The sequence below is a fragment of the Monodelphis domestica genome, chromosome 6, assembly GCF_027887165.1.
Source record: "Monodelphis domestica isolate mMonDom1 chromosome 6, mMonDom1.pri, whole genome shotgun sequence".
Lineage (NCBI taxonomy): Eukaryota > Metazoa > Chordata > Mammalia > Didelphimorphia > Didelphidae > Monodelphis > Monodelphis domestica.
In genome coordinates this window covers 82,212,002-82,230,090 of record NC_077232.1, presented here as the reverse complement: position 1 = coordinate 82,230,090, position 18,089 = coordinate 82,212,002, and the positions used below count along the sequence as shown (strand labels likewise).

Here is an 18,089-nt window from a genome sequence, read left to right as displayed (position 1 = left end):
GGACCAGAAGGCAAATAGAAATAGAAAGAATCCATCAGCCAGCTCTTGAAAGAAACCCCCCCAAAAAAGGTTTTGTTTTGTTTTTTTGCTTTTTTTTTTGCTTTTCTCCAATGGGAGGTTAGAAAGATAACAGATTTTTGCTAATTTAAGATAATAAATTAAATATTTTAAGTGAGGACTTAATCAAAATAAATACCAATTTTCTAAAAAGTAAAATCTAAAGAACAAAAGATATAATAGGACACGACAAAAAAGAAATAAGGTTTTTAAAAAAGAATAATATTTCAAAGGGGAAAATCTCATTCCTCAGAAGTAAATCAAAATGATTAATGATAGGACAATATAGAGGGAATCCTTTAAGGAAGGCAGAGGAAAGAGTGAAACCAGACTTAACAGATTTTCAATTTCTTCCCCTGCCTTTGGGGAAGAGAATAAGGACAGAACATTGTGGTGAGTATTACAAAGGGAGGAATGACAATTTGGTACAACCAATAGAATGGGAATAATGTGGCAGAACTGCAAAGTGATCCTATAAAGACAAGAGTAGGGTGAGATAAGATTTTTGCAATAATCTTTCCTGAGAGAAAAGATTCAATACTTTAGGAGATCAGCTTCTAGATGGCTTTGTATATCTTGGCATTAAATTCTATATTGTATAGGAAGTGATTGGGACCCTAAATGAGGAAGACTAAAAAATGGCTGAATAGGGAGTTGTGGATTCTATAAGAAGCACCCCCTGACATCAAAAGAAATGAGATGAGGGTGAAAAGCAAAAAATAAGATTGTTGGTCCCAGACCAGACAAACAATGCATTCCACTATACCCAATCATATTTTCATAATTAATATTCCTGGGTGTGTATGCTAGAATGCTCTACAAGGGGAAAAGTTAGTTTTGGGGTGGAAAGAAAACAATGCTTCTTGTAGAACATTAGAAAGTAAACCACTGAAATAGAAAAAAAATAGATAAGGAAAATATTGCACTCTCATTTAAGCTGGGAATTGGGTGAGTAAAACAAAGAAGAGACAGAGAATAACAATAAAAGTAAATTCAAGGAACTTGGAATTGGGCCCAATAACAGGAGGGAAAGGATGTTTTAAACTAGATAGAGAGATAGATAGATAGATAGATAGATAGATAGATAGATAGATAGATAGATAGATAGATAGATAAGAAACAAGATGTGTAGAAGCCTTCATATGGTATGGCAAGATAAACCAAGGGGGCATCTACCTGCTCTCCCCCCCCCTTCCTCCCTCCCCATCATAGTAGACCTGAATCTAGCCAATGGAACTAGACACAACACCTGTTCAGTCAGACAATATATGCAATACCTGCTGTCTTGACTGCATACCTCAGTATGATGACCTAAATAAAAGGAACCACCCTAACTGGCTCATTGGAACCTCCAGTCCAGAAGTCATTTTGCAGACTCTTTTCCAAGTCTTCCCCTGCTGCTAGAAACCAAAGGCAAAGTTATTTTTGCTACCACGTTATGATTTCGACTGTCCTAGCCCTCTCACAATTTGACTCTGAGCCTTCCATGAATGATAGTGATAAGACTCTAGTAGTTTAGAACCCCAAAATTAATGGTTTTAACTGCCAGGCTGAGGATTTGGGGTTTTATTGAGCATGCGCTGAGGGTCAAGGATTGTTCTGTTCATCCATCCTCCCAATAGGCAGGAGAAATCTGCTTAATGCTCATACTGCTGAGCCCCCCTTCTCCTCTACCACAAGACCCCTCCCTTCTAAAACTTTCAGTGATACACAACTATGCATGGCCTCTAAAATTCTATTTCAATTCTACAGCTGATCATGTAAATTTCTACTTCTCTCTCTAGGCTTCCAACATGTACTTACATGTTCTCACATAACCTCAATAAAAATAACCTTTTCAAGTTCTTTTCACATTCAAAATTATTTCTTCCCCACACATTTCAAAAAAGTGTATTAATTGTTATTATTGTTTATTAGTAATGCCTTTCTGATTTCTATGGTGTGCTTGGAAGTTTAAGTAATCAAAAGAAGTCTCACAATAATTTTCTCTGAAAGTCAAGAAAAACAGGACAGACTCTTCTATCTAGCACTTTGGTGTAATTTTGCTTGTAGGCTATGGAAATGAGATAATAATCTCTTGGCATTTCTAGTACAATAAAAAGTTCCTTGACCAAATGCTACTTGGACCAATAGAGAGAGTACTAGGCATCACGTCAGAAGGACTGGAGTTCAAGTCCAATCTCAGACACTTAATGTTGTATGACTTTAGGCAAATCACTTAGCTCTGTCTGCCTGAGTTTCCTTAACTGTAAAATGAGGATAATATTAGCACTTAGGGATGTTTTGAGACTAGAATAAGATAACAATTGTAAAGTACTTAGCATAGTGCATGGAATATAGTAAGTGCAATATAAATGCTAGCTAATTTTATAAATTACACATACTTTCCCATTAATCATAATAGTCATGCTTAGTATCCGGTACAAGGTATTGACATTGTTTTTATTGTATATTGAGGAAAACTGATGAGAGACTAATATTAAAAGTTCTCCATTCACTTAGCCTCTAGCTCCAGCTCTCTCAAGAAAAAGTACATTGACAATAAAACCAAGTTGGAACAAAATGGATTTCTGAAATACTAAAAAATCCAAACCTAGTCAGGAAACTGAGCTTAAGAGATGGTTTGGGGTAAAATTATTCAGAAAGTACAGTAAGTGGTACTTGAAATAGAGCTGCTCAGACACTGGCAAAAACAACATGCCTCCAATCAAATGAGCCCTAACATAACCTTGTAATTTGAGGCCTGCCAAAGAATAACAAAGAGAAATGCAGTCAGACAATAACTTCAACAAGGTTCTCTCAGAGACGGCCTGCCCAAATGAATTAGTGACAAATAGAACAAAAAGCCATTTGTGGCTCCCCAAGACTCCAGGCTCAAGGCAAATGACAAAGAAATGTTTCACATCGAATCTGGGAAGTATGAATATGCCAAAAATATGATTGGGTTGTAGGTGTACAGTATTAATATTTCATGTTACAGATGGAAAAATAAAGATGAAGAAAAGTTAAATCATTTGCCCAAATCTTAAGAATAAGATTGATAAGATTAGATCATCCCCTATCACCTCCAAAAGCCTTTTATTATATACCCATGTACCAGCTGATGGCCCAACAACTCAGATAACCTGTAACAAACAGGTTTGGTCTGGTTTCACATTCTGACTAAAAGTCATTAGGAATCTATTAAACGTTTTTAAAATAACATGTATATATCATTCTACCCTACTTCACGGTACAAACATCATACATTTCATATATCCTAAAAACTATCATAACACATTCAGAAGAAATATGCTATTCTTAGAAAAAACAAAGTAGGGAATGTACCTTATATACTCATCTATGCCCCCTACTAACATCTCCCTCTTTTTATAAACAATTTTTTTTAACAAACCACCTACTCCCTTTATGGTAAGACCTCCCCAAACTTGGCATGAATCACCCTCTCAAAAGTCAATGAGCAGTATGCTCAAGCCCTACTGTGTCGGTTTGGGAAACAGGGTAAAGAGTGAATAGAAATTATTTTGGGGACCTGCAGAAGCCTAGTTAAGGTAGGCTACATTTGAGAAGGACAACTAGACTTCTGTGGTAATTAAAAGTAAGAGGAAATTCTTTATTACATAGCTCTCAGAAAGATAAAGAGGGGGAAATTTAGGCAATGTAAAAACAAAAAAATATATATTTTTCAAAAAGAAAGTTAAAAGAAAAGGAAGGTACAAAGAAGGGAAGAAAAGCAGAAAAGTTTTTTTTAATTACACTATCAAATATATATATATATACATATGTATACTTATAAAATCTGCTGTATATTTTATTTCTAGGAATTTGAAAACATTATCTATAGTAGCCAAAGGCCCTTCAAATATAATAATATTGGAAAGGTCGCAGAGATTTATTTCAGGTACATGTTGAACCAGACATTGTCTGACAGCCCCTCTAATTCTGAGATACAGTAAGTTCATTCTTTGGACAGTCCCCAAATCCCAGGCTGTACTTTCTTGTCATAAAAGAGTTAACAGTCACCTTGCCTGATTACAAAACTTAAAAAAGAAACCATACTCACCATTGTTTATTCAGTCAAATGTCCTCCAGTCTTCCCTCTTCCCCATGGTTCCAAAGAACTATTTGACAGCAGTGACAATAAACTATGGGCTATAGCACACCAGCCTCTTTCAGCCCCTGAGCCCTACCCCTTTTCTCTCTCCCAACGTCCTTCTTAAGATCTGCCGCCCATTTTCATGCCAAGAGGAAGAACTGCTGGGTGTGTTTTTCCTCTATTCAAAAGTAAGTTGTAATTGTATACTTTCATCTCATTTTATCTTTCCTCCTAATCTGTATATCTAAATAAACAGTAATGTAAGGACAGGGGGGGTAGATTACAGGATTAAAAAAAAAAATAGGAGTCATTGCTCCAAGAAGGAGGTAAAGCTAGAAGCCATGTAATTAGTGTTGAAAAGATTTCTGGTTTTTTGTTTATCATTTTGTCCCTGTGCAAAAATTTGAACACAAATCTGGAATTCCATCTTTGCAAAGCCAATAAATGAAAAGGCAACACATTTGCACAGCATTTTTAATATTTTACCAAGTACATTTATATATAAATGCAAAATCTATTGAAACTTGATCTATCAAAGTTCACAATAAAACCAACACAAAAACATTACATTTCAACTTCATCACAAAATTCTTATAGTCTAGTAAAACAAAGAAGTCTAAAACATAGGAATTTGCAATCTTGGCATGCCCAAGAATTTTAAAGTATGCTAAATGTTCCAACTAAAAACATTATGATACCCAGAAAAGCACACTAGAGTAGAATCCAGAAGTCACAGATTTACTCCTCACTCAATCTATTTCTTGTTCAATAGTTTGGTTATACCCAATTCTTCATGATCCCATGAATCATGGCCTGCCTATACTGTCCATGGGGTTTTCTTGACAAAGATATTAGAACAGTTTGCCATTTTAAAAAGAGGTTAAGTGACTTGCCCAGCGTTATATATATAGAAGGTCTCTGAGGCTAGATTTGAACTCAGGTCTTCCTGACTCCATCTATCCATCTAGCTACATAGCTGAGACACCTAGCTGCCTCCTATTCCATCAGCAGCCTTTAGCAAATCAGTTCTCCTCACTAGACATCAGTTTCAGTTTCATCCTCTCTCATATTCCATTTGGGATAATAAATATTTATTAAGTATTTAGTAAGTGGCAAGGCCTAAAAGAAACTGCCTCCTGGAGGAATACAACATACACACAAATAATGACCTAAAAGTGTAAGGTGAGGGAAGAGAGACTAATAAGAGAATATTAATTAAATTTAGAAATAATACTTTTTCAAATCAAATATTTAGTATTAGGATCTAGAGCTAGAATGGATCTTAGAGTTTCTCTAGTCTAGTCCCCTCATCTTATAGAAAAGGAAACCAAGAGAGATTAAGTTAAGTGACTTGCCCAAGGATATACAGATAGTAAATGGCAGAGCCAGGGACTCAAAGAGCCCTCTCAGCCCTCTGACTCCAAGTTCAGCACGATCTAGTGCACCATGCTACTTACTGTAATTATACTAACTTTGGCTTCATGGCTGAACACAAATTTGACTCAGATGGATCACAAAGAAGGTGTCTAAAATTGCTTTTTAAAAAAATTTTATTCTGATTTGTTATTAGTAACACTCTAGAAGTCCTCTAAAAGAAATGACTACTGGGATGGAAATGGTAGTAACCTTGAGAGAAGTAAGCATTCTGTCTTCAAGATCGTAACAAAGAAGTAGTCTGAAAAGCACCCTAACCTATATTTTAGGAGACCAGATTTCAAAGGCTGCAGAGGAAGGAAAAGTAGATATGAACTAAAATTTTATAGATCACATAAGATCATGAGATAAAGAATGCCCCCAATAAAATTCTGAATACAAAGAAAAATAATCCTGATGAGGCAAGAAAAACATGGAATTGTCTAAGGAGGTCTATATGGATCCATAAGGAGTTCTTACCAATAATCTTAAATTTTTAAATAGCCACACACAGAAGACTGAAGTAAGGCTGGGTAAGAGAGGATAAATACAAACATGCAGCAAGGTCTCTTAAAAGCAGTGTCAAAACTATATTTATCTGTTAACAGGACAGATTCTATGGGGCAAGGATTTTTTTAGAGAGGAGTAGGTGGTTGGTGATAATAATGCAAAAATAAGAAATGGAAAAAGAGCCAATGAAAAATGTTTTAAAATAAGGAAATTCAGAAGCAGATACTGACAGGCAGTTTTGCTACTATTGTGTTTATTATAGTTGTTTAATTCTATGTAATAGAAGTTCACAGTTTCCTACACAATCCTCTTTCTCTATTTTTTGTATGATGAAATGCACATGCTTGTTGATATTTGTTAAGTTTGTAATAAGATCATTTTAAAACAAAAAATATCTAGAAGGACAATGCTCAGAAGAAACTAAAAATGCTGAAAGAAAAATAAAAGGTATGGGATTACATCCAAAAAATTAAATTAAAATGGTAAGAAAGAGGGATGCACTGGAAGGAGGAAGTAAGAGGTAGAATGGGACAAATTATCTTACATTAAAAAAGGAGCAAAAGACCTTTTACAGTGGAGGCAAAAATAGGGGGAAGGGTGGCAGACAACGGTAGAACTTTACTTTCATCAGAATTGGCTCAAAGCAGGAATTTACATCCCCACTCAGTTGGGTATAGAAATCTACCTAACTCTATAGGGAAGTAGAAAGGGAAAGAGATAAAGGATGGGGAGAGGCTGATAGAGGGGAGGGCAGATTGGGGGAGGCAGTGGTCAAATGCCCTCAGACTATATTAAGAGAAGGGCTAGAAATAATCTTGTCATGGGCAGAACACAAAGTAGTATGTGTGATAAGCTGAAAAGTATATAGAAAAGAGTAACCAGGATTGATTGAAGGAAACAGAGATGTTTTGCCCAGAAAAGAGATGACTTAGTAAGAATATGACAGTTGTCTTAATGTATGTGAAGCATCATCAAGTGGAAGATTGGTTCCTGGTTCCAGAGGGCAGAGCAAGGAAAAATGAGTGAAAATCTGTTCAGCAATCTCACAAGCCTGCTAGTCTTTACCTCCTAAGAGAATAAAAAACAGATAATGCATAGTGTGGAATTATTTGAGCTTATGCTCATCTCTAGAAGCCCTGTTTCAAAGGAAAAACATTTTAACCATTTAACGTACCCCTTGGGTTCCTCTGTCCTGAAGTCTTCAAACAAAAGTTGGACAACCATCTACCAGGTATGTCATAGAGAAGACTGAGTCGGGTGAAGTTAGGCAAAACGGAGGCTCAGGTCCCTCCCAACTCTGAGAAAATGGGACTATTTTGTGATTCTTGTTTAATAGTTAATTTAAAATATATGCCTAAATCCCCACCTCCTAACCAAGAGGTTCAGGTGCCCACTGGGACAAGATATATTTTTTGGACAGAGACAATGCAGGAAATTGTTTTGGCTGCCCATATATATATATATATATATATATATATATATATATATATATATATATTTGTTATGTTTTTCTTTTTTTTTGATAGGGATATTGAAGGGAAAAGGAGAGACAGTGGATTTTTATTCCATTTTAAAACGTAAATGAAATTAAATTATACATGTATATATGTGTATGTATATATGCCTAAGGTTAAATTACCTCAAGGTCATCGAGTGAACGAGTAATGCTAAATCTCTTCGATCTTCCAAATGATCTTCGAGTAGAGGTACGCTGTGGAGTATGGGCCAAACCAATTCCATGTCCAAACTTTAAACCCTAAAACAAGAGAAAAAGTTTTCCAGTTATTCCCCGGGGATTTCAAATTTCTATACAGTCATCAACATGACTCAAAAAGAACAAGTGGAAAACAATAAGGTGACTAAAGAGCTCTTCTATGAAGGAGTAAGAGTAAAACCCTGACCAGAGTTAGTGGAAAGAAGAGGGTGCCATGGGTCTGCAATGCTTGTCAGGGGAGGGAGTACCCATGATGCTAAAGTCACACAAGTATCAGGCTGGGGCCACATCACCTGGAGCACCATGGTTCTCCTTTACAAGCTAGTTTTCAGGAGCTTTATAAATGTCACAGAAGGTTGAGGAAAGTATCTTAAGAACTAAACTAAAATTTGAATTTCAAACCATCTTGGATGCATATATTAAATGGGCACACTGCCAATATTTCTTCTTTCTTCTCAGTGAAATGTCCATAATACATCATTTCAAAATTTAGAAGAATAATTTAGGAAACCCAAAACCAACCTCCTCTCTTCTAAAGAGAAAACAAAGCACACAAACTTCTGCTGACCTTCAAAATGAGCTTTCTTACCTATTATCAAAAATACTCGTAGCTTTCTCAAATCTTTCCAAATGCCTCGGCTCAAACTTCTCTTTACTCACACTGCCTCCTTTGGCATAAGTCACTTCATTTGTCCTTACTTAATTCCCAATAGGAGTTAGTTACTATGTGTTCAAGCTGCCTGTCTTTAACCAATAACTAAGTAATAATCTTCAAGAATACTTTCCATGAAGTCTGACAGCTGAGATACTAAATTCTTTCTCAGGTTCATAAGAAAAGAGCTGTTTGACAAGTCTTCCCAGCTATAAGTGTCTTCCTTGCCTCAAATTATTTTTTGTATTTAATGTGTGTATATTTGGAATATTATTATTTATGTCCATGTTGTCTCATAATAAAATGATCTTATAATAAAAATTATTTTATCTTTTCCTTTATAACTCCAGGAACTAAGAGGTGCTTAGTGAATGCTTATTAATTGAGTGAGTGAGTACATAATTAAAGGACAATAAGTCTGGAAAGATAGTTTGAAACCAGAGTCTGAAAGACTTTAAATGTTAAGTAAAGGAATTTTTGTTTTATCCAATAGGCAACAGGGAACCATTGAAGCTTTTAGAACAGAAAAGTGGTACGGCCAGATTTGTGAGTTGGGAATATCCATTTTGGTGGCTGTGGGAAAGATGGATTGGTGAGGGGAAAGAATAGAGACCAGCAGACCAATCAGGTGAGTATTGTAATAATTTATTTAAAATTTATTGAGGATCTGAATTATGCTGATGGTTTTGTGAGTAGGTGTAAGAGGGATCAACAAGACTAGGCAATTGATTGGCAACTTATTAGGTGATGAAAGAAAGTCAAGGATAACCCCTAGGTTTTGAACCTGATTAGCTACAAGGATGGTGGTGGTGACCACATTAGAAATGGGGAAATTTAAAAGAAAGTTAGGTTTAAGGGGAAAGATGAAGAGTTCTGTTTTGAGCATAATGGGTTTGAGATCCCTACAGGCCTCAGGTGAGCATGTCCAACAGACAATTAATGATGTGGAACTAGAATTCAGGCTGGATATGTCTGGGAGTCATCTGCATAGAAGAAGAGTCACTTATAAGCTTACAAACTAATAAGATTATCAAGAGAATATATAGGAGATTAGGGTCTAAATTGCTCCAAAGCTTCTAATTAGAATATAAGCATAATGATGCCTCGGCTAATAATGACTTTTTTTTTTAACCCTTACCTTCCATCTTGGAATCAATACTGTGTATTGGTTCTAAGGCAGAAGAGTGGTAAGGGCTAGGCAGTGGGGGTTAAGTGACTTGCCCAGGGTCACACAGCTAGGACATGTCTGAGGCCAAATTTGAATACAGGACCTCCCATTGCTGGGCTTGACTCTCAATCTACTGAGACAGCTAGATGCCCTGAATCGTGACTTCTTAACAGAACCTACTCAAGTGTTTGATTGTAGCAGGGAAACATATGGCTCTAGTAGGGAAAGTAGGCCTCTAAGGATCACATCTTGGGTAAAACGTGTATGTTCTTTTTGATTGGCCTTCACAATGCTGTAAGTAAGCTCTCTCAAAAAACATTTTTGGGCATTCATTTATTCACTTATGTGCACACCCAGCATGGGCATGGCACTGGGCTAAATACAATAAGGGAGTTTCTGCCCTCAACAGAGAAGAGTAGGGAAGACGAGTTTTCCACAAAGTAGAATGTGACAACGCACAAGCACAAAATGCTATGAAAGTTTTCTGAGTCAAATAAGGGAGGGGGAAAATAGGCGGTTTTATGGAAAAGATAGCTTAATCCAGGACCACAAAAATAAAACGGGATAAAAGTGGAATTGGACAGCTACTGTAAGACTGTGGAAATTGCAACTGGAAAGAACAATTACAAGCAAAGGCACAGAGAGAGGAAAGAATGCTTAGAGGGTGATGATGAGTTTAGGCTGAGAGAAGGTGTGTGAAGGGAGTTGTAAGGGGAAAGGTTGAATAGGTATACTGAGATCAAATGGTGAAAGACTTTCAATAGGAAGAACTCTTTAGACTGCATTTACTTGTTCTTTTCTTCAAATGATTTCGTGTCCCTTTGGCTACGAATTAGCAGGTCCTTTTCCTCCTTCTTTGATCTCTTTGGAGTACGGGCCTGAGACCGGGTTCCAAAGTGCTTTAAAGAAGAGCTGCACCGACTCTTGGCTCCACCAGCACAGCATCATCGTGCTTACGTGCACACACAGCACCTCCAGCACGTGTCATTTTCCGGAGCTTGGCAGTGTGGAGGAATCACGGGTTACTCTGATGGGAGGAAAGTGTGAGCACACGGGAATGCAGGATGGAGCCATGTGGCGCTGGAGGTAATGGGGAACGATCAGTCTATTGAGGGGGAGGGGAAGGTACCGTGGAGAGACGTGAACGTAGAAAAATCGCTTTGGCGACTGAGTGGAAAACAGATTAGAAGTGAGGGATGCGAGACCGCCCGGCCAATGAGGGGGCTCCTGCAATAGCCCAGGTGATGAGGGCCTGCCCCAGGCTGGCGGCTGCATCAGTGGAAAGGAGCTGATATGAAGGCGTGTCAACAGATTGTATATGAGGAATGAATGCTAAGAACATCAATGTGGAGAGCTGGAGTAAATGGGAGAATGGTGGTGCCGCTGAGTAAGGGGAAGGTTTGAGGAGAAAGATAATGGGTTCTGTGTTGGACACGATGGGCTTAAGATGTCTAAGAGACACTTATTTCAAGATGTGCAAGATGGATTGGTGTGGAGTTCAGGAGAGAGGTTAGAACTGGATAAGGAGGCGGAGGGATCAGAGGTCGCAGGCATAGAAATGGCATCTGAACACATCTGAACCCAGGGGAGATGAAGGGATCACTAAGTGAGCTAGTATTGAAGGAAAGGAGAAGGGAGCCCAGAAGAGCCGACCTTTGCTTAGCAGATGGAACCTGGATGAAGATCCAGCAAAGTGAGAAGAAATAAGCAAAGCAGTCTGAGAAAAATCAGGAGTGAGAAATGTCACAAAAACTTAGAGAAAAGGGTATACATAAGAAAGGAGGGAATTGATAGTGTTCAATTTTGCAGAGGCAAAGAATGAGGACTGAAAAAAAGCCATTCAATTTGATAATTAAGAAATAACTGGTCATGAGGGGAAAGTGTTTCGGTTGAATGTTGAGGCTGGAAGACAGACTGCAGAGGGGTTAGAATTGAATGAGAAGAAAAGTTGAAGTACCCAGTATATGGACTTCTAACAAATTTTGGCCATGAAAAGGAGGGAGAGAAAATGAGAACTAAAGAAGATGGTCAGATCAAGGATAAGAATAGAGAAAACATGGACATGTTTGCAAGTAGTAGAGAAGCAGCCAGTAGATATTGAAGATTAGTGAGAGTAAGGATAAGAGGGGGCAATCTGGACAATCTGCTGTCTTCTATGTCTGACCAAGCTCTAAATACTGCCTAGTGCCTGCTTCAGCCACCCTAATGGCCACTGGAACAAATTGTTCTCATCCAAGTATTCTATCATGGGAAGACTTCACATGCTTGGGATAGTATCTCTTTCTCAACCATTTTATAGAAAGGAATACGTCAGGGACAGGTTACCTCTTCTAGCTTTGTCTTTTTTCTGTTTCACCTCTCCAGACCACAGCAGAACCTTGATTCAATCTTATATTCTTTCATCAATGAATAACCCTGGCTCCTACAAACATCCAAAGCTCCTCATCTCATTACCAATCTCTCCCACCTATGTACAAGGTATAGAGTCATAGGCAAAGGTATTTTACCTGAACAAAGTGGAAGAAAGGCAAGTAAATAATAATGGAAGCAGATCAACTGGGGAAATTCAACATGACATCAAGTGAGAGATACTAGATAGCCTCTGGCTGTCACAACCAGTAATTCTTTTCTCTGAATCATGAAAGCATCTACAGCATCAGATTCCCACTAACTTCTTAAGTTTGATACAGTTTTAAGTTAATGCATTCATATGTGTGCTGCTTATAGATACCAAAAAAATTATTCAGTGGTTGACTTTTTTTATGTTTCATTGTATGTATGTAATCCATTCATTAACTTATTCTAATTAGTTTATAGGGGGGAAAAACACTCAGCCTTTGAGGCTCCCACATGAAAAGGGACTCCTAGAAGTGTCCCTGAAGAAAAAAAGGAAGAAAATTGATTTAAATGACCTCACACAGTCCCTTTCAACTCTCAGATTCAATGATTCATTAATTAAGATGCAAAAAAGTATTAAGAATAGAAGATTATTTTACCAGAATTTTGGCCTATCAATAATTCAAAATCTATCCCTGATATGTGCCACTTCATTGAGGGTTTTTGCTTTCCTTTTTATAGCACATTTTGAAATTGATATATTCATGTTTCTATATCAGTGTATACCACGGAGACTATGCAAAAATTTTAAAACAACTTAACATTTTAGGATCTTTCTTCCTTTTCATGTCTTTCTGAAGCAATGCCAGGAAATAATAATTATAATTCCTTATATTCACATTATACCTTACTTTATAAAGAACTTTGATAAAAGAGCATGATATGATGGGAGGAACACTATATCTAGAGTCAAAAAACCGGAGTATGAATCCTAGCCCTTCTGTTTACTATTTGTGTGACCCCTGGGCAAAGCAATGGAATTTCTCTTGACTTCAGATCTCAGTTTCCCCATCCATTGCCAGAGCCTGCCTTTCCTGAAAGTTTAATATATGTGTGTATATGCATGTATATGTATATATTACATGTATACTTATACATGTTAAATATAACACATGTTATATTTAATTTCTACACAAGTATTGTTTTCTTCTAACAGAATATAAATTCCTTGAAGGCAAGGAAAGTTTAACTTTTGTCTTTCTACTCTAACACCTAACATAGTGATTGGCACATATCAGAAACTGAATAAATGATTGTTGAATTGAACTGAACAGAATCTATAAAATGAAGAGCTTACTTTGCTTGCATTGATCTTTAGAGATCTATGATCGCAAGGCACACTTTAACTCGTTTGATCTTTATAACTACTCTGTAAGATGAGTGCTACAGGTATTATTACCATTTTATATAAAGAAACAAGGGCTCAGAAAGAAGAAATGATTTACTTACACAAACTAGGAAAGGGTATAGCATAGACAAGCCTAGAAGCAAGATCTTTGACACCAGGCTAGCTGTATTGCAGAATTTTTTATATTTACCTAACCATTACCTTTGTTTCTACAAAAATGGCACAGGTCTAAAATAGATGCTATCGAACTTTAGATAGTGTGATTTCCCAATTAACTTATATACCAAAAAGCAAAATTTAAGAATAAGGAGAATGAAATTTCTGCATGTTAAAGAGTGACTAGTTTGAAACTCTTCAGCTTTTGTTTTCCCTTTTCACCTGCATAAAAATCTTTTTCCTCATCTCTGGGACCAAAAAAAGGACTTGCAAAGATTCATTTAAAAGCACAATGGGTCACATTTTCAAAACATGGTCTTCCTTTTTGTTGTTGCTGTTCAGTAACACAGACCTGCTTCTGAGAGTAAAAATGAGTTAAGTGCCTTCACAAAAATGCACCTGCCTACACAAGTCAATTTACATAAAGTGTTTCAGATATGTATAGGAAGTAATATTCTATATCAAGACATACCTGCCTTTGGAGAACACATAAAATGCCTCAATATAAGTATAAAGATGTGAACCAAATCATATATTAAAGGCGGACGGTTATACAATGACCCAAAAACATGTATTATGATTGATGGAGACAAACTTTTTCTAAAACTGTGACTCCTGCCAAGAAAATTCAATTCTATTCAATAAACATTTATTAAGTTCTTACAGTGTGCCAAGCATTGTACTAGTGCCCGGAATACAAATGGAAATAGCCCCAAGCTTCAAACAGCTTGCCTTCATCCATCAAAGGGTAAGCATTCGCCTATTATTAGTTTTCTCAAGGCATTCTTAGTTTAAAACTAAGTTGCCGGACTTCCGGTTAAGATGGCGGCTTAGAGAAAGCTGAAGTTCAGATCTCCGGAAAACCCTTCCCGACCAATCTCAAACGATAAGCTCCTAAGGCGCCGAAATTCAAAACGATCAACAGCACAGACCCTGGGAACCCTCCTCCTGGACCTGGACCCGGTTCAAAAGGTACGGCTCCCCTTAAAAGCCAGAACCCGAGATCCCTCGGACCTCAGGGGTAGGAGCGCAGAGTCCAAGGCTCCCGGAAGCGGCAGCCGAGCCGGGCTCAGAGAGCAGGGTCTGAGGAACAACAACCCTCAGGGTCTTCTACCCAAGTCCCAGTCCGGGTGAAAGTTACTGCCTGGGGCTTCCGCTGCAGAGAGCCGGTGGGTCAAAGAGCCGGTTGGTCCGGGTGAAAGTTACTGCCTGGGGCCTCCGCTGCAGAGAGCTGGTCAAAACAACAGCAACCCTCAGGGCGGGCAAGACAGCCTCACGGGCTGGATCCTGCTATCCAAGTCTCAGTGAAAGTCTGTGCTCTCGGAGCTTGGGGAAGCGGCAGCCCATCCCCCCGCAGGCCGACGAAACAGCCTCACGGCCAGCGATTCTGAAGGCAACTTCCGGAAATCGAGCCAGGGGGAGAGTGGGGCCTCGTGGTCCGACCCTTCCATTCCAGTTCCAGTGAGGCATATTCAGTTTAACCCAGGGAACGCTCATAGAACCAACATCTGCCCAGGACTAAAGCCACTGATCACCAGACAAAGACAAGAAAAGCCAATCCTCCACGTTCAGAGATGACAAATTCCACAGAAGCACAGAAGCCCCAAAATACCAAGAAAAATAAGAAGAAAGGGGCGACTCTGGACACATTCTATGGAGCCAAAATACAAAATACAGAGCAGATAGAAGAAGATATACAAGAAAATTCTCCAAAATCTTCCAAAGGAAATAGAAACTCTCCACAAACCCATGAAGAATTTGAATCAGAAAGGACCAAAAAGATGGAAGCCCTCTGGGAGGAAAAGTGGGAAATGATGCAAAAGAAATTCACGCATCTACAAAACCAGTTTGACCAAACTGTAAAAGAAAACCAGGCTTTAAAGCAAGAACTAATAAAGCAAAGCCAAAACACCAAGAAATTAGAAGAGAACATAAAATATCTCACCGACAAGGTGATAGATCTGGAAAACAGGGGGAGAAGAGAAAATTTAAGAATAATTGGACTCCCAGAAAAGCCAGAAATAAACACCAAACTGGACATGGTGATACAAGATATAATCAAAGAAAATTGCCCAGAGATTCTAGAACAAGGGGGCAATACATCCACTGACAGAGCTCACAGAACACCTTCTACACTAAACCCCCAAAAGACAACTCCCAGGAATGTAATTGCCAAATTCCAAAGCTATCAAACAAAAGAAAAAATCCTACAGGAAGCCAGAAAAAGACAATTTAGATATAAAGGAATGCCAATCAGGATCACACAAGACCTTGCAAGTTCTACGCTGAATGATCGTAAGGCATGGAACATGATCTTCAGAAAGGCAAGAGAGCTGGGTCTCCAACCAAGAATCAGCTACCCAGCAAAACTGACTATATACTTCCAAGGGAGAGTATGGGCATTCAACAAAATAGAAGACTTCCAACTTTTTGCAAAGAAAAGACCAGAGCTCTGTGGAAAGTTTGATACCGAAAATCAAAGAGCAAGGAATACCTGAAAAGGTAAATATTAAGGAAAGGGGAAAAATGTTATCTTCTTTTACTCAAACTCTCTTCTATAAGGACTACATTTATATCAACCTATGTATACTAATATGTGGGGAAAATGTAATGTATAAATAGGGGGTAAAGAAAGACCAAATAGAATAATGGTTCTCACACAAAGATTCACAGGGGAAGGGGAGGGGAAGAAAACTCCTATAAGAAGGAGAGGAAGAGGGGGGGGGGGTTACTTAAACCTCAATCTCAGGGAAATCAACTCTGAGAGGGAAAAACATCCAGATCCATTGGGATCTTGAATTCTATCTTATCCAACAAGGGTAAGGAGAAGGGAAAACCAAGGGGGGGAGGGGGAGAGGGAGAACAAAAAGGGAGGGAAAGAGAGGGGGGAGGGGGAGGGAACAAAAAGGGAGGGACTAAAAAGGGAAACATCAAGGGAGGGGACAAGGGGGACTGATTCAAAGTAAATCACTGGACTAAAAGGTAGAGCCGAAGAAGAAAAGGTTAGAATTAGGGAAGGCAATCAAAATGCCAGGGAGTCCACAAATGACAATCATAACTTTGAACGTGAATGGGATGAACTCACCCATAAAACGTAGACGAATAGCTGAATGGATTAGAATCCAAAACCCTACCATATGTTGTCTTCAAGAAACACACATGAGGCGGGTTGACACCCACAAGGTCAGAATTAAAGGATGGAGTAAGACCTTCTGGGCCTCAACTGATAGAAAGAAGGCAGGAGTGGTAATCATGATATCTGATAAAGCCAATGCAAAAATAGACCTGATCAAAAGGGATAGGGAAGGTAATTATATTTTGTTAAAAGGGACTCTAGACAATGAGGAAATATCATTAATCAACATGTATGCACCAAATAATATAGCACCCAAATTTCTAATGGAGAAACTAGGAGAATTGAAGGAAGAAATAGACAATAAAACCATACTAGTGGGAGACTTAAACCAACCATTATCAAATTTAGATAAATCAAATCAAAAAATAAATAAGAAAGAGGTAAAAGAAGTGAATGAAATCTTAGAAAAATTAGAATTAATAGACATATGGAGAAAAATAAATAGGGATAAAAAGGAATACACCTTCTTCTCAGCACCACATGGCACATTCACAAAAATTGACCATACATTAGGTCACAGAAACATAGCACACAAATGCAAAAAAGCAGAAATAATGAATGCAGCCTTCTCAGATCACAAGGCAATAAAAATAATGATTAGTAATGGTACATGGAAAACCAAATCTAAAACCAATTGGAAATTAAACAATATGATACTCCAAAACCGTTTAGCTAAAGAAGAAATCATAGAAACAATTAATAATTTCATCAAGGAAAATGACAATGGCGAAACATCCTTTCAAACCTTTTGGGATGCAGCCAAAGCGGTAATCAGAGGCAAATTCATATCCCTGAAAGCTCATATTAACAAACAAGGGAGAGCAGAGATCAATCAATTGGAAATGCAATTGAAAAAACTCGAAAGCGATCAAATTAAAAACCCCCAGCAGAAAACCAAATTAGAAATCCTAAAAATTAAGGGAGAAATTAATAAAATCGAAAGTGATAGAACTATTGATTTAATAAATAAGACAAGAAGCTGGTACTTTGAAAAAACAAACAAAATAGACAAAGTACTGGTCAATCTAATTAAAAAAAGGAAGGAAGAAAAGCAAATTCACAGCATTAAAGATGAAAAGGGGGACAGCACCTCCAATGAGGAGGAAATTAAGGCAATCATTAGAAATTACTTTGCCCAATTATATGGCAATAAATACACCAATTTAGGAGAAATGGATGAATATATACAAAAATACAAACTGCCTAGACTAACAGAAGAGGAAATAGAATTCTTAAATAATCCCATATCAGAAATTGAAATCCATCAAGCCATCAAAGAACTTCCTAAGAAAAAATCCCCAGGGCCTGATGGATTCACCTGTGAATTCTATCAAACATTCAGAGAACAACTAACCCCAATACTATACAAACTATTTGACACAATAAGCAAAGAGGGAGTTCTACCAAACTCCTTCTACGACACAAACATGGTACTGATTCCA

At 37.8% G+C, this 18,089-nt stretch overlaps 1 protein-coding gene across 2 annotated transcripts in view; it reads right to left on the bottom strand.

Moving 5' to 3' along the window:
• Positions 1-18,089, bottom strand: part of RGS12 (regulator of G protein signaling 12) — a 253,779-nt gene that overhangs the window by 182,826 nt on the left and 52,864 nt on the right. For both annotated transcript variants that reach the window (XM_056802365.1, XM_056802366.1), the window contains exon 3: positions 7,716-7,832. In XM_056802365.1, the coding sequence (XP_056658343.1) occupies positions 7,716-7,832 (117 nt within the window). The remainder of the gene's footprint in view (positions 1-7,715; positions 7,833-18,089) is intronic.